The sequence below is a fragment of the Argiope bruennichi genome, chromosome 8 (assembly GCF_947563725.1).
Source record: "Argiope bruennichi chromosome 8, qqArgBrue1.1, whole genome shotgun sequence".
In the NCBI taxonomy this organism is placed as follows: Eukaryota; Metazoa; Arthropoda; class Arachnida; order Araneae; family Araneidae; genus Argiope; species Argiope bruennichi.
In genome coordinates this window covers 114,305,296-114,321,432 of record NC_079158.1, presented here as the reverse complement: position 1 = coordinate 114,321,432, position 16,137 = coordinate 114,305,296, and the positions used below count along the sequence as shown (strand labels likewise).

Sequence of the window (16,137 nt, the reverse complement as noted above, 5' to 3'; positions counted from 1 at the left end):
CCGATCGTGAGAAAACGGCTTTTATTACACCTGAGGGATTATACGAGTTTAAAGTGATGCCATTTGGCTTATGCAACGCTCTTGCAACTTTCGAAAGGATGATGGATAATCTTCTGTGACATTTCAAATGGACAATGTGCCTTTGCTATTTAGATGACATTGTGGTGTTCTCAGAAACATTCGATGAACATCTTCAGAGGTTGAATACCGTCCTTCAGTGTATACGGAACGCAGGCCTTATCCTTAATCCAAAAAAATGTCGCTTTGGAGCAAAAGATATTGGGACACCTAGTATCCAGTGATGGCGTACGACCGGACCCAGAAAAAGTAAAGACCGTGAGTGACGTTCCCGTGCCTCACATCAGAAGCTTTCTGGGACTTTTCTCTTACTATCGCCGATTTATAAAGGACTTTTGCCATAAAGCCGAACTTCTACAGTTGTTACTGAAGGGGGACGCGAAATTCTGTCGGGAACCTAAACAATTGGAAGCTTTTAATAACTTAAAGAAAGATCTTACCTCCGATCCTGTCTTAGGCCTTTATGACGAAAATGCACCAACGAAACTTCACACCGACGCGAGTGGATACGGAATCGGCGCAGTATTAGTCCAAATCCAAGATGGGAAAGAAAAAGTAATCGCTTATGCCTCGCGTACTCTGACGAAGGCTGAGAGAAACTATTCCACAACTGAAAGAGAATGCCTTTGCGGCCATATGGGCTATAACTAAGTTTCGGCTATATCTCTTTGGAAAGGCTTTCAAGATCGTCACTGACCATCATTCCCTGTGTTGGCTACCAGGACTGAAGGATCCGTCTGAAAGACTCGCTAGATGGGCGTTGCGACTCCAAGAATACAACGAATCAGTGGTGTACAAAAGTGGAAGAAAACACAAAGATCCTGATAGTCTGTTCAGAAACCCATTGAAAGTCGATGCTTCATGGTCTGGGGACACCATATGGAGGTTCCGGAAAGAGACATTTCTCAAGAGATTACTCCCCTGAAGACACGACAACTTATACTGGCCCTGTGACTCGATCAAGAACTAGAGCCACACAATGAAATGTCATAACATCGAGACGCTGTTCTTCTAAAGAGGGAGCAATGCCGCATTGAAAAGAGACAATCGAATCTCCATGGCCGAATGGTCATAGCACTGATCCCATAATCAAGAGATAGTAAGTTCGAATCTCGCTAGAGACAATGCGATTCACAATTTGTGTAAATATTTAATTCCTTTATTTTATGTTTTCTTTTATTTCATGTTTCAGAAGATACTGGACATTTCTTTAGTTTACCAGACAAGTGTTCTGGACTTTTCTTACTGTCTCCAGAAGAGTATTCTGGAACTTTCTTTGCTTGTATAAAAGCAGAAGATCTGTCAGTCACTGTGTTCTCAGTTCTGAGTTGAGTTAATAAATTGGTTTAGCTCTACTTCTTGTGTGTGTCATTGTGTTCCATACTAAAGTATCTACGTGAGAATATTATTGAAAATGGATTATTTTTACCTTTGAAATTACTTTTATTCATAGAACATGTTTAAATATAATTAACTCAAAAGGAAGCCCTTTTGAGTGTCGCAGTGAGAATGTCTTTAAAAGAAAAACAACATTGTATCAAAATAATTTTATTAAAATTTGGCAATGAACAAAAATATAACCAATTCATAAAATATCTTGCATATAATCTAATAGATTTAGCAATAGTTTGATGCCCAATGAAAACGTAACCCCTTCATAAAATATAATGTAACAAATATAATCTAATTAGAATTTCTCCAACAAAATGGCAGACGCACCACCACCTCCATTGCATGCAGAAGCAATTCCTTTTTCTCCAGATGAGAGGCACTCGATCAATCGGCCCACAATACGAGCAGCAGACATCCTATTAAAGAAATTACAGTAATTTTTTCCCCCGAATTCATAAATTGCACAATTTATAGCTTGTGCAATATTACCTCAAGTAATTTATTAACAATCAACTGTAAAGCATAAATTATCTATTATAATTCTAAGCTTCATTTAATTACTAAAACATGCAGAGACTTTCACAAATTTAGTGAAAATCACTATGAATAATAAAAATGAATGTACAATTTTAACAGCCTAACACACAAACTTTTGAGTATCAAGTTTGATAGCTCTAGATTAATCTACTAATAATAAAGATTGATGTATGTTTTGGCATTCTACAAGCCAGGCCAATTGACCTATAGCTACCATATTTTGTACATATACACTTTGGTGGGCTGAAATGTGTACCTCACAGCCATCTTTTTGACATTTTAATTAAAAATTAAGACAAATTTTATTTTTCTGCAATAACTTCCAAAAACATTATAGCACAGAGATGATCTTTACATCTGGAAATTTATATATATCCTTTCACTTTTTTTATTTATATATATCCTTTCAATGATACCCAGTTCAACAGCTTAAAAATTTTTCCTAGATTTTGGCAATTTTTTAAAAAAAGGTTGCATTGTTGAGCAAACCATTTACATTGTTTCATTACATATTTAATTATGCGATTTTATCCCATTGTTGAAAGCTACAGAAAAGGGATCCATTTAATATCTGTGTTCTTTACATGAAAAGTTAGAAAAAAATACGGCAAAATTTAGATATATATTCACATTTGTAATAACGCTATGATGTTGTAGGACTCCATTACAAAAGCTTATGTATATAATGAACAAAACATATGCAAATGAATTAAAATAACAGGCCTTTAATGTATACCACTTTGACAAAATTATGGACATGAAATTATATATAAATGATTTAAATAAAATATAGTTAATATCTAAGGCAAACTAGCTGGTGCTGGAGGTGACATTAATCTATAATTAGTAATTTTTTAAATGAATTCTGACAATTTTTCCAAAAAAATTTTCTAATTTGCACTACCACATTGCATTATTATAATGAAATTGAAACTATTTGTGTTTTTCTTTGATAGTCAGAAGGTAAAGAATGGAGATACTGGTAATTTTTTCCATATCCTTTGGCAACACCGAGGTCAATTTCTGCTAACTTTTTCCAAATTATTGGAAATGGTTATTCTTTTTCTCCTTGAATCTTTAATCAAACTTAAAGATATTGTCTGATGTGAATAAAAAATTAAATTTTTTTATCAATCCTGCTAACATGTTAAGAATTCTGATAGAAATAAAATGTGTCACACAATTTTAAAGTTGGAATCATCTATGCATTTTAATAAGGAGAAAAAACAATGAAGTGACAGCAACAAATAAAAATATATCCATTTATCTTTTCATGTAAATGTGACATTATTAACTCAGTGCTCACAGGGAGATTTATAAATATGAAAAAAAAAAAAAAAAAAAAAAAATATGTTATTTAATTTTTTTTTTTTTTTTTTACCTGTTTATCTAAATTTAAGGTTTAAGAATACATTGAAAGATTTATACATTACTGCTATTTGTACTAAACCAACTGGTTGCCAGATGAGGCCAGTGATATATATGTAAACAAGTTTTAGCAGCTGCATGGCCAGAAGAGAAGAAATTTATAAGATTTTAAAATTTCGATTTATTTCATCCTGGGAGGCATAATTTGTAAAGATAAAAAGTGGTAAAAGATATGTGAATCTAGATTGTGACATAAGAGCAGAAGAGACCAGTCATTTTATTATGCGATTTTGATAGGTATTTCTTTGACATGTGTAGACTTAGGAAATGGAAATAAAGGTATCTTTAAAAGAATATTGCAATAATTACAGATTTTTGTCCCTTCACTTGGAGCATGAAAGAATACTGAATTGAGCAGCTTTATAGAATGCTGAATTGATTAAAAAAAGAGGGAATTGGATCAGGAAATAGAACATTTTAGAATGAAGTCAATACAAGATAAAAATTAGGAAACTAATTAGGATTTAAATTAGATTTAAAATTATCATATACACATATTTAAAAATTTTGTTGCAACAAAATGCATAAGAGAAGGAGAAGGAAAAATGATATTCAGTATATAATTAGCAGGCCATTCATCAAGAAAAAAATCAAAAGTAATTATATTAACTTACCCTAAAGGATGTCCTAAACTCACTGCACCTCCACGGATATTCACTTTAGCAGGATCTAAATTCAGCATTTTGATGTTTGCTAAAGTGACAACACTAAAAGCTTCATTGATTTCCCATAGAGAAATGTCATTTTTTTCCACATTTGCTTTACTTAGTACCTATGTAAAGCAAATATTTCTTTAAAAAATTTTGTAGTAAACTTGGCTACTAAAATGATATTTTACATAATTAATTAACCCTTTAAAGGGCCATTTTTTTCTAGTCATATTATGTTAAAATATTTTTAGGCTTGAAATTAGAATAAGAAAAGGGATTCATTTAGCTTATTAGATATATTTAATTTGATTAATTAATTAATTTGGTTGATTAATAATTAGGTAAAAATCAAGATACATCATTTTGCCTGAGATAAAGAACTGAAGCATCTAAGTTTCTCACTTACTAAAAAAATTTGTCAGAACTTATGCCAACCTACATAATTTCATACAAAGATTGATAAATTTGGTGGGAAGCATACTCCCCACAGCCCTAGAAAGGGTTAAATAATGTGAATTGTCTATGATTTTTTTCAAATATATTGTTTAAGAATTCCTTTAAGGCCTAAACAACAATCACTACACTAAATCATATGCAATAAGAAGTTTAAAAAGAGAGAGAAATAAGATGGTAAATATCTTGAATAAATTCTTCAATGGAAAAGATTATTTTTTAAATATTTTATTTAAAAACAATATGCTAATATTTATTTTTTACAATAAGAAAATAATATGATATATAATCTAAGTGAAGCACTGAAAGCTAATCCATAATATTGGCATGAAATTGAGCTAGGAATTAAATGTATAAACATTAAAAGCCAGCCCTCAGACAAGTGTTATTATATAGAATAGGGTTTCTTTTAAACTTATTTTGACAATATTAAGATTTCTATTTTTTTTTAGAAAAGAGGTGATAAACAGGGCTTTCAGAAATTAATTTCTAAATCGTTACAAGATAGAATTTTGCCAATTAGAAATATATGCTTCTAAGAGAAAGACCTTTGAAGCAATAAATGTTATGGCTAAAACAATGAAGTCTATTAGTTGTATTGAGGAAAATATTTCTAACATTTGAAAATAAGGAAATTCATTCTTTTGAGGCCAAAACTGGTTGGGCTATGAATTTCATTATTTTAGATCAATTAATAAGGAAGGGGTGCACCACACTTCCTTAAGGTTAATAATAACCTTAAGGAAGTGTGGTGCACTAATTGACAGTCACTGATGCGATTTAAAATTTGTTCATTTAGAAATATATGCTTATCTTTTTTTAGTTAAAAATTAACTATGGGCCTGCTGGTTAAAATGAACACCATGGATAAAAGGAACAAGAATTTAGCTCATCAACATTCATAATAGCAAAAGTTAAGCATTTATGAAAAAATGTAAGCTTAGTAGTAATGTATACTGTCACTATTAATAAATAAGAGTTTTATGATGACTTACCATTAGAATGATTAAAGAGACAATACATCAAGCAATAAATAAATAAAAGTAAAAAATAAATAAATAAAATCTAACCTTTGGAATGGCATAAGATGGAGCAATAGGGAAATCCTGAGGATCAACAGCAGCATCTGAGAAAGCTGAGAAAACAAATTTATAATGAGAAATATTATTTCTAATAGAATTTGTGTCATATTAGCAAAATTTGTGCAAAGTTGTGAATATTTATTTGAATTACAGTAGGTTCTGTATATTTTTGATGAAACTTTAGAAAAAATATATAAAATTGCTTTCAAAAGTTAATTAAGACTTGTTCATATATGCTTTTATTGATGATAACAAATTTTATTTTTAAATCTTAATTTAATATATAAAAATAAATATATTGTTTGTTTGTTTTTATTCATACCTCCATGAGATGAAATTTTCAAGGAATGCAAATAGAGAAATAGAATACTAATCTGCAGTTTTCTAAAACAATACTAACAATAATGAAAAAAAATTTAAGATCATTAATAACTTTTTAAATAAAATATCATAACTCATAATTTTTTATGGATGCACTTTTTATGAAATATTTTGAAAAGTGTTTAAAAATTACTCGAAACATTTTCAATAATTAGAAGCCTTTTTTATGAAAAAAGTGCTAAAACTGATTGCATTTATATATAGATAATTTTGAAAATTTTCAGATACGTTACCTAGTACTCTTGCAAGTGGTTTCACACCAAGAGATTCAGCCATAGATCTAGTAGTTAGGACACATGCTGCAGCTCCATCGGCTAGAGAACTGGCATTAGCTGCAGTAATTGTACCTAGGAAACAGAAGAGAATCTAAAGACTGACTGAAATGTTCCATTGTTATCATTGACCAAACAACTTAGAATTACTGTAACAATTTCAAATGAAAGTTCTGTTCAATTCTAAACATAATTTAAAGAGATGTTGACAGATTTAAAAAAAAAACAAACAAAAAAAACCTCTCTTGTTTATAAGTAAGAGTGAATAAGTTTATCCTTAATGTTTATAAAGATTATTAGTTTGTACCCCCCTCCCTCCTCGGCTTGCTCCACTTATCAATCCTCAAAAATCATATTGTGTTTTGAGTTCACTATGTGATCCCAGCTTGCTTCCCTTACAGTTATGCATTTCTGCTAGTAATTAAAAAAAATTTAAATATATTTATTTCGTAAAGTCAGATGAAATTATATGAATTGCTAACATTAATTTTTCATCAATTATTTACAAAATTGAAATTTCCTGGCAACAGACATATGTAAATGTTAGAAAGTAAAAATATATAATTTCAAGATGTTTAAAAATCAAAATTGAATTTATTCTTTTTCCTTTTTTCTATAAAATTTATTTCAACAAAATGGGTCAACATTAAAATAATGGCCAAAGACAGCAAATATTAATAAGATTAATTTAGCCAAGTCAATCAACTTTGATAAACCACATCTTATTCCAAAATAATCGTAGTACTGTGGTGAAAAGCTTATAAGCCAGATAACAGCTCCGAAACACAGGCAATTGCTTTTGTCTTATGGTCTTGTTACTCCGATGTGAACCACAAGGTCCCAAGTTCTATCCCCGTTCATAACAATCCGCTACATTGGTGACCCAGACACAATACCTTCAACCTTCGTACAGCTGTTGTGGTACCATCTATCATCAGCAAACCAAAGTCTTCAGATTCACTTGATGCATCGACCCCAAAAGTCATCAGACTCACTTGATACAGCAACACAAAGTCGTCAGACTCACTTGGTGCAACAGCAACCACTCACCCACATTTGCTTGCCATAAAGCTTGGCGCTACTCAAAGGGGTACAGGTGCATTAGACTCAACAGCTAATAAATCATCACCACTCAACAGCCATAACTTTCATCTCACCTCCGACTCACTGGAGCGAGAGTACTGTGGTGAAAAGCTTATAAACCACATAACAGCTACGAAACACGGGCAATTGCTTTTGTCTTGTTACTTGGTTGCGTACCACAAGGTCGCAGGTTCTATCCTCGCTCATAACAATCTATAATCATATAATTTTAAATTATACTTGAGCATTAATGATATAATAATTTGAGTGATTAGCTATATTTCAAAGTAGCAATTTTAATTGGTGATGCTTCTCTATATAGGAAAGTTTACTCTGTATATTAAATAACTAACCTCTTTTATTCTGATTGGATCTTCTTATCAATGATTTTAACATTTTTATTTGCCCTAATTTCTAGTTATTTCTTTTATTTGCCATAATTTCTAGTTATAATTGCAACTGCTCAACTTAAACTCTCTCTCTCTCTTTTTTTCTATTATTTTTTTGTACTATCCCACTTTAAGAAAACAGTACGTCTGCCTAAGCAAGCCTGTCAACAAATATTCAAGCTATTGTCAAATGACGATTACAAATTTTTTTGATTTTTTTTTGTGTGAGTGATTTTGCATCCACATAAGTACTTTATATATAAATTCTAATCCAAGATGTGATTATAATAGCATTGCAAATCTATATGGATTCATGTCAAGAAGCAGTAATTATTCCACTCTATATAAAAATACAAGATTTGATTAGTGCAGGGCTAATTAACCCATAAAATATAACATTTTTATATCCCTTGCTCATAGTAATGATTGGTAAACCAGGGCTGCAGCACTTTGGCAATTATTTTATTTTTCTTCATGCAATATATACCAAGTTTTCTTGCTGGGATTTTCATGACATTATTCAATTAAACATAAAAATTATCTCTTAATCATTTCCATTTTAATTAATTGGTTATAAAAGACTACTATCATTACAAGAAATCTCCATTCAAGTTAGAAAAAAACTGAGCTATTTCTCTCTACAGTTCAAAATAATTTGAATTAGGTTGAATGGCAAAATGATGTAACAATGTCAAAAGAGGGACTTCAAAAATAATCAGTTAATTCTCAATAATAAGGGACAGTCAGAAATTAGCAATCTTGTGGTACTTCCAGTTGCTGCATTTTTTAAAGTGAATTTCCTTAATATTTGTGCAAGAAAAAAATCTTATTGTATTATTTATTTGCATTTTTCAAACTATACACCTGATAAAAATAATTGTTTTTTAAAATAGGAAACTACACATATTTTAAAATTAATTTTAAATTAACATCATTTATAATTCATAAACATATATATTGAATTTTGTTCATGTAATGCTAATAAAATGACCTTTTTAAAAACAGCTTTTTCACTCTGTTTATTTCCAGATTAAGAAGCTACAAATACTATGAAAAATTAGATTGTTTGATAAAAATGGATATCGCAAAAACTAATAATTTAATCAACTTTCTCACTAAATGTATAATAGTGTAAATAGTAAACAGATATATAATTTTAAATAATTACTTATTGTCATTAAATCCTTTTTAAAAAATGATAAATATGATGATCAATTTTTTACACAGTGAAGCCTTTTCTCAATACTTAAGTACTCTCAAGTTAACATCATTTTAAAACTCTCCAAATATAAAAATTTAGCTTTAAAATATATATTTCAGCATTTATCTTGCTAATTCAAACAAAATAATGCAACTCATTATTTGCTAGAATTTCGAAGCTTTGAAGGGTATGAATAACTTAAATACTCACCATCTTTGGTAAAAGCTGGTCTTAAAGTGGATATTTTGTCAAAATCTACCCTTTTGTACTCTTCGTCAGAATCAACAACAATATCAGGCTTCCCTCGTTTTCCTGGAATGATTACAGGAACTATTTCCTTCTCCAGAAGACCTGCCTGTTATGGATGATAAGTTTATTACAGAATTGTTAGAATCAAATGTATTCCCAAAATGCATAAAATACCTTATGTAGATCCTTAAGAAAAGCGAACGTTTAACAATTTCATTACTCTAAGCTTTAATTAATTAAAAAACCCAAATTAAAATTTTATTTTAATAAAAATTATAAAAAGTTTAAAAAAATGTGTATGAAGTCAAAAATAAAAATTACTGATTTAAAAGCAAATAAAACATACAGAAATAAAGAACCTTCATGAGGTGTTTGAACGAGTGAAATTATAATCAGGTTTTAATGGAAACTAATTTTAAACATTCATAACATTTTTTAAATACAAATATTTCATTTTTTTGTCATGATAGGAAAGTTTAAAAAATTAAAACTTTCTTCAAAGGGTGAATAGTTTGGAAGAAGTACATGAGCTTGGGTTCAAACAAACAATGAAATATACAGAACCAATTTCTGTTTTTAATGTTATTTTCTAGCCAAGAAACAATTTTGAAATGACAGAATTAAATGAAAAGTTGATAAGTTTCATTAATATCTCACTTAATTTTAAATTATCAGATCATCACAATAAATCAATATTTTACAGTACTTATTTATAATTAACTGAGTCTAATAATATTAATTGTGGCTCAATAAGTCATCAAGTTACAAACAAGATTAATTTCAAATTGCATGTTTGTTTCATATATATATGTTACAGCCATGTGAATAATCAGTTATTAATTTTAACCGGTTATTATTAATAATAACTAAACTAGTAAGTATTAATAATAACCTATTATTCGCATTAACGACCATAACATATATATATATATAGCTAAATATATTACTGTATTCAATAAAATGGAAACAAATTTGATTATGTCAAATTACTGAAATTAATGCTCTTTGCTTCTTATTCAAAGTATCAATTGTTGATTACTTATAAATCCTAAATAATTATAATCTGGATTATAAAAATTTTTATTAGCATATTTTGCAATGCAATGAGTAATAAAATTAAATTTATTGAATAAGTTCAAATGTGAAATGTTATAAATTTCTACAATTTTTAACAAAAAAAACCCCTGAATTTACAAGTGATGAAACAAATATATAATCTCAATACAACCATATTTTATTTGAAATAGGACAAAAATTTTTTTAAATAAATTGTTAATAAAATGCTATAATCGGTGTTAAGCATCAAGCCTCTTGCTCCTCTACCTTAAATGCAAAATGCTGCTGTTATCATGGCATTTTTTTTAAATAATCACCATAGCAGAAAAATAAATGCAAAATTTAGTTTAATTAAGCTTTCTTCTACAAATGCAGTTTGTAGAAAAAACACCTGCTCAGACAACAGCCCAACAACAACAATAAAAAAAAGAGGACAGAGTGCAAAAGCAAAATAAAAAATTTGTGATGCACTCACTGACATAAAATAATGTTGTTATATTCTTCTTCCCTTCCCTTTCCTTTCCTTCACTGAAATACAATCCATATTTTCCAATTCTCAATAAGTAAAGACAAGAGTGAATCAATAAATGAAAATCTATATTCATAATTTTAATGAAACAAAGTCAATTCATTATTAAATAAAAAATAAATAACCAGCAACCATAATCACGAACCAAGTCAAATATGACCAAAAGCACACTCAGTAATTTTGAATTTTAATGTATAATTCTGATTTTTATTATATCCATGTTATAGAGAACTACTGATTTCACAAACAATGATGTATTATGATAATTATTATGGCATTTATCTCAATACTAATAAATTAAAAATTATATATCTAAAAACATGAAAAACTGAAAAGAATCATGAGACATTGAGAATATTAATATAATTAATTACATATTACCAATTTTCATTGAAAAATTTGTTTTCAAAAACTGACTAATAACCTTTTTCTTTTGATTACTTAGAAATTGTCGCAATTGAACTAAGTAATGAAAATGTTATATTATAAAAACAATACCAAAAAACTTTGCATTAAACAGCTACCAACATAGGATTAAATTTAATTTGTCCAATAGCACTGCTGTTTCATATAAAGAGTCAAGACTTCTATAACTCTGCATCATAGGGAAGCATTCTTTTTTCATTATCGTATTTCCTTAACTTTTTTTTTTTTAATCTTTTTACTTTTTTAATAAAATTTAAATTATCATTTGTATAATAGTAAATAATGATAATATTAACAATTGCAATTTTTTCCCAAAAAACAGTGGTCAAAACATAAATGATTATTAAAAATAATAATTAAAAAAAAAAAAAAAAACGAAACCTAACTGAAAGTTCAATGAGACAATATGTTTAAAATATGTTTAAGCTATTGATTTATAGATCTGAAAAACTCATATAAATTGAAAAATAATTAGTTAACAATATATATATATATTACCTCTGCCGCTTGAATACATCTTTTGTAACTCGTAATGCAACATTGGTCTTGATCTGCTCTGGAAAAATCAAACTTCTGTGCTATTCCTTCTGCACACAGGCCCTGAAATTCACTCAAATTTTATTTTAAATATCTATAAAGTGAAACACTAAGGAGAAAAAAATCATTATAAATATCAAAAAAACAAACAAACCCCACTTGATTAAGAAAATAACACTCACATACACTTTAAACTCATTTAGCATCACATATTTTAATTTCTCATATTCAAAAATAAGACTTAGTTTCCGATTTCAAATAAAATGCTGATTCTATTATTTAGCTCTATCAAACTCAGCAAATTATGCAAAATTTGTTTTTTCCAAGTGCTTTATTCTTGTGAGTTCCCAATTTCTACTAATGATAAAAGCAAATGTGTGTGTATGTATATATTTGTTAGCATTCTACAGGAAAGACCATTTAAAAATAAATAGAAATCTACCAAACAGCGCTGTAAAATCGAGCTATTACTATATACCTTAAATGATGAGAATGCACACCCTCCCCCCCCATTTTTATGAAACAATTAATTTTGAAACTTTGTGTAAAACTAAGCAATCAAAATGCTCTATGTTTATCATACAAGTATAATGTAAAAAAAGTACTTTCATTTAAGAGATAAGATGCAATTCACCAAAGTTGGTTGACTAAATTAACATTTACGGCAGATTGAGAGTCTGGTTATGAAGGCAACTGGTATACACAAAGAGCAATATCTGTATATCTTTATTACAAACTGACCTTGATAAAATTTGATACACATGCTCTTCAAAATAAGAAAAAAGGCATTTAACATTTGAAAACCCAAAAGTTAATCAAAATTTCAATTAATTAAAAATTAAGGAAGTTTTTGGCATTTTCTCCACTTTTATCGTCTAAAATATTATTTAACAAAAACTATTTTATGTGATCTGGAAATTTAAAAAATTAGCTCTTCAATGATACCAATTCCTTCCTGTACAATTATTCGTTGATTTTAGTTATATTTTTCTAAAGTAATCCTTTATGCAATCTGCAACAATATATATATTTTTACTGTTCTAGGAAAATTAATCTGCTTTCTTTGTTTATTAAATAATTTAATTGCATGCTTTTGCCAATGTAAAAGTCATGACCTAAAAAAAAAAACGTTTTCTTTGGAAATCTAGTAGAATTTTCAATTCTGCTTCAAATTTGTTGTATATCCACTGTTTAATACACAGACACAGTAATTTAGTTAAAAAATATTTCAGTTTATTTCAGTTTTTTTCTTGTAGTCATCTTAAATAGATTAATTTTAACTTATAATTCAATACTCTTAATATTTAATGGATGCAGTTGGTATTTCAGAAATCATTTTATGTCTACTTTTTTAATTTGAGCTCTATGAATAAAAAAATTTTATTTCTTCGGACAAACTTTTTTTTTTTTAATTTCTATTGTGTTGCACTACAGTTTTTCTAACCACTTCAAAGACATACTTTTAAAAATGGTTATTTCTTGTTAACTTTTTATTCTAAATGCAGAACTTGGATTTTTTTAAAAAAATTTATAATATTACGGAAATTCTGTTAAAATTGAATGGATTCACTGTAGTGGGTGTATAGTGACATAGTCGACATGCCTCAATAATAAATAATGATGCTAATTAACATGAAGGTAGAATATATAACAAATGACAAGATGACCAAACACAGTCAAGACATATACACACAATACACAGCAAACAGCAGTCCACAGTTAGTAATCAGCAAATTTTTTTGAAGAATTCTAAATTTAAAGTAACTACCATTACTATTTAGCTTAAGAAATATGAAAGAATAAAATCAAATTTTATAGTTTGCCTATGTCTAAGTATTGATATTTATTTTCTTAATATACTTTGATATATAACAATTTTTTATTGTTGTATCAGCTTCACAATTTATTCTCCAATAGTAGCTTATTGATTTTTATAGCATCTACAAACAACACTTTTTATAGTAATGTAATCAAGAAACATAACATCTGTCCACACAGCTGCAATACTATTATGAGTACTTTTCAACTCAGAAAATATGCAGTTGAATTTTATCTTGTTTTGTCTTTTATTATAGTTCAAATTTTTGTAGTAGTGAAAGAGCAGATACACGTGTACAAGAAAGTAAAAAATTATAATGCTCCTAAAATAGTACTAATGTGAATGTGAATCAAAACATATAAATGTTTAGCCCTCTTTTCAAAGGAATATCCAAAGGCATGACAAGCAAAGGAATATTCATTGACTTGAAATATGACCAATATGTACACTATTATGTAAAATGTACACTATTTACCACAACAATGCTAGGCATTATACTTGCCTGTTTTTACATATATAAAATTGAAATTCATTTCACTGACAAAATTATTTTATCATTTTCCTAGCATGAGGCTTAGGAACTTGTAACTGGCAAGAATATAATATTCTAGGATATATTTTGAAACTCTTCTAAGCTGTTAATTTTTTTACCATTAAATTTAGCCATGCATAGACATTCAGTTTCCACTTAATATTAAAGTGTTTTATTATGAAAGCAAGTTTGGAAAAAAAGAATTAACACTTGTATGAGTTTCAGTTTGTATTAAATTCACATTTTTCAGTCTTATCATACTTAAATATATCTATTACAAACAAATAATTTAACATATAAAGGCAATATTCTGCAAACGAATAAGTTGCCAAAGGCAGCTAGTAAGTACCTAAATAAATAAAAGCATGCATTTTTACTTACTAAAATTTAAAAAAAAAAAAAAAATGTATAATAAATCTTTAAAATATTAAGTTACAAATGTGTTAAAATTTGAAACTAAATTTGCCAATTTGTTTAAAGTGCATCTCCAGTAACAGTATATATGATAAAAATAAAATAAATGAAAACTGAATTAATTTTTAAATTTCCATAATCCTCTCAAATGAACAATTCATTATATCCTTTAAGTAAGTGAAATAAGCAAGCTTTTTTTTTATTTTTATTAAAAAGTATATAATACATAGCATGAAATGTAAAAAGTTAGTAATTTTTGTGATTCTACAAATATTATTAAATAGTACACAGTCAATACAATGCAGGGGGGGGGGGAGGAAGAAAAACTTACCATATGCCCATTTCCATATGCATCAGTTAAACCATCATTAACTACTGCATCCTACAATAAAACATTTATATTTAATCACTGTAGAGGGAAAACTGTCAAGAATTTTCTATAAAAAAACATTTGTGAAATCATTTAATTTAATTCTTTTTAAATAAAAACTTTCACCAACCTTTATGTTGATTTTAAGCTTAAATGCATCCAAATCATTTCATAAAAATGTTAAATTTACCAGAAAGGAAATACATGAAAAAAAAATATTTTTCACTCTATTCAAATGGAATATTTAACATTCATTAAATTTTCAAACATTTTAAAATAACCTAGATCAAATTGCCTAGAACTTTAGGACATCCTTCATTGTAATTGAAATTTATATTTTAGAAAATAGTAAAAATGTATCTCATATTCTAATTTAGCTTCCTTTAACGAGCACTTTCAATTTTTTCAAATAATACTACAAAACAGAAAATTCTATCTTTCCTGCCACCCATAAGCTCTTTATTTACACTGAAAATATTGAACCTGTGAGGATGGGGAGAAATTTAGATATACCTTTAAATGTTTAAAGGATATTAAATTAACTCATCAGATTATGAAAATACACAGAAATTCGATAAATATAAATTAATTTGGAGCAACAAAAGGCGATCAAAAGTTATTCATTTTCTATGATTTAGTTTCCAAAAAATATATGATGCTCACCAATTTTTTAATAAAAACATCACACAATATCATATCAAACATTATTAAATTTAATATTAATATAAAAAGTTAATACCTTTAACTCAATTCCTCCATATGGTGTTTTACCTCTTTGCATATAATAAGGAGCATTAGACATACTCTCCATCCCACCAGCAACAATAACATCCTGAAAGATAATAATCATTTTAATTCATATGAATATGAATTGACATTTAATTATTTTTAATTTCCTATTCAATCACAAGTTTAGAAAAGCAGTTTTATGTTAAATAAAAAAAAATAAGCATTTGAATCATTTTAATCCAGGACACCAAGAAAAAGCTAGCGTCTAATCTCATACAAATAATATAAAATACAGTTATTTTATATAAAAGATGACAGTGCTTTCTATGAAAACAATTTTTACTTGTGAACCAACACAAAATATCTCAACAAAAATGCAAATGAGGGGACAAATCTTTCAGCAACAAAAATGCAAATGAGGGGACAAATCTTTCAGCAACAAAAATGCAAATGAGGGGATGGGAAAACTTTTAAAATTCAAATAGTTCTGATTTTTTTAACAAATGGTATAAATATGAGACTACATGTTG

General features: G+C 28.1%; 1 protein-coding gene across 4 annotated transcripts in view; it reads right to left on the bottom strand.

Moving 5' to 3' along the window:
• Positions 1–1,610: 1,610 nt before the first annotated feature.
• LOC129981052 (acetyl-CoA acetyltransferase B, mitochondrial-like) overlaps positions 1,611–16,137 on the bottom strand; it is a 64,555-nt gene continuing 50,028 nt past the window's right edge. For all 4 annotated transcript variants that reach the window (XM_056091669.1, XM_056091668.1, XM_056091671.1 and 1 more), the window contains exons 6-13: positions 15,618–15,710; positions 14,840–14,890; positions 11,705–11,806; positions 9,157–9,301; positions 6,235–6,348; positions 5,609–5,673; positions 4,050–4,207; positions 1,611–1,886 (exon numbers count right to left, since the gene is read on the bottom strand). In XM_056091669.1, the coding sequence (XP_055947644.1) occupies positions 1,766–1,886; positions 4,050–4,207; positions 5,609–5,673; positions 6,235–6,348; positions 9,157–9,301; positions 11,705–11,806; positions 14,840–14,890; positions 15,618–15,710 (849 nt within the window). In that variant the 3' untranslated portion in view covers positions 1,611–1,765. The remainder of the gene's footprint in view (positions 1,887–4,049; positions 4,208–5,608; positions 5,674–6,234; positions 6,349–9,156; positions 9,302–11,704; positions 11,807–14,839; positions 14,891–15,617; positions 15,711–16,137) is intronic.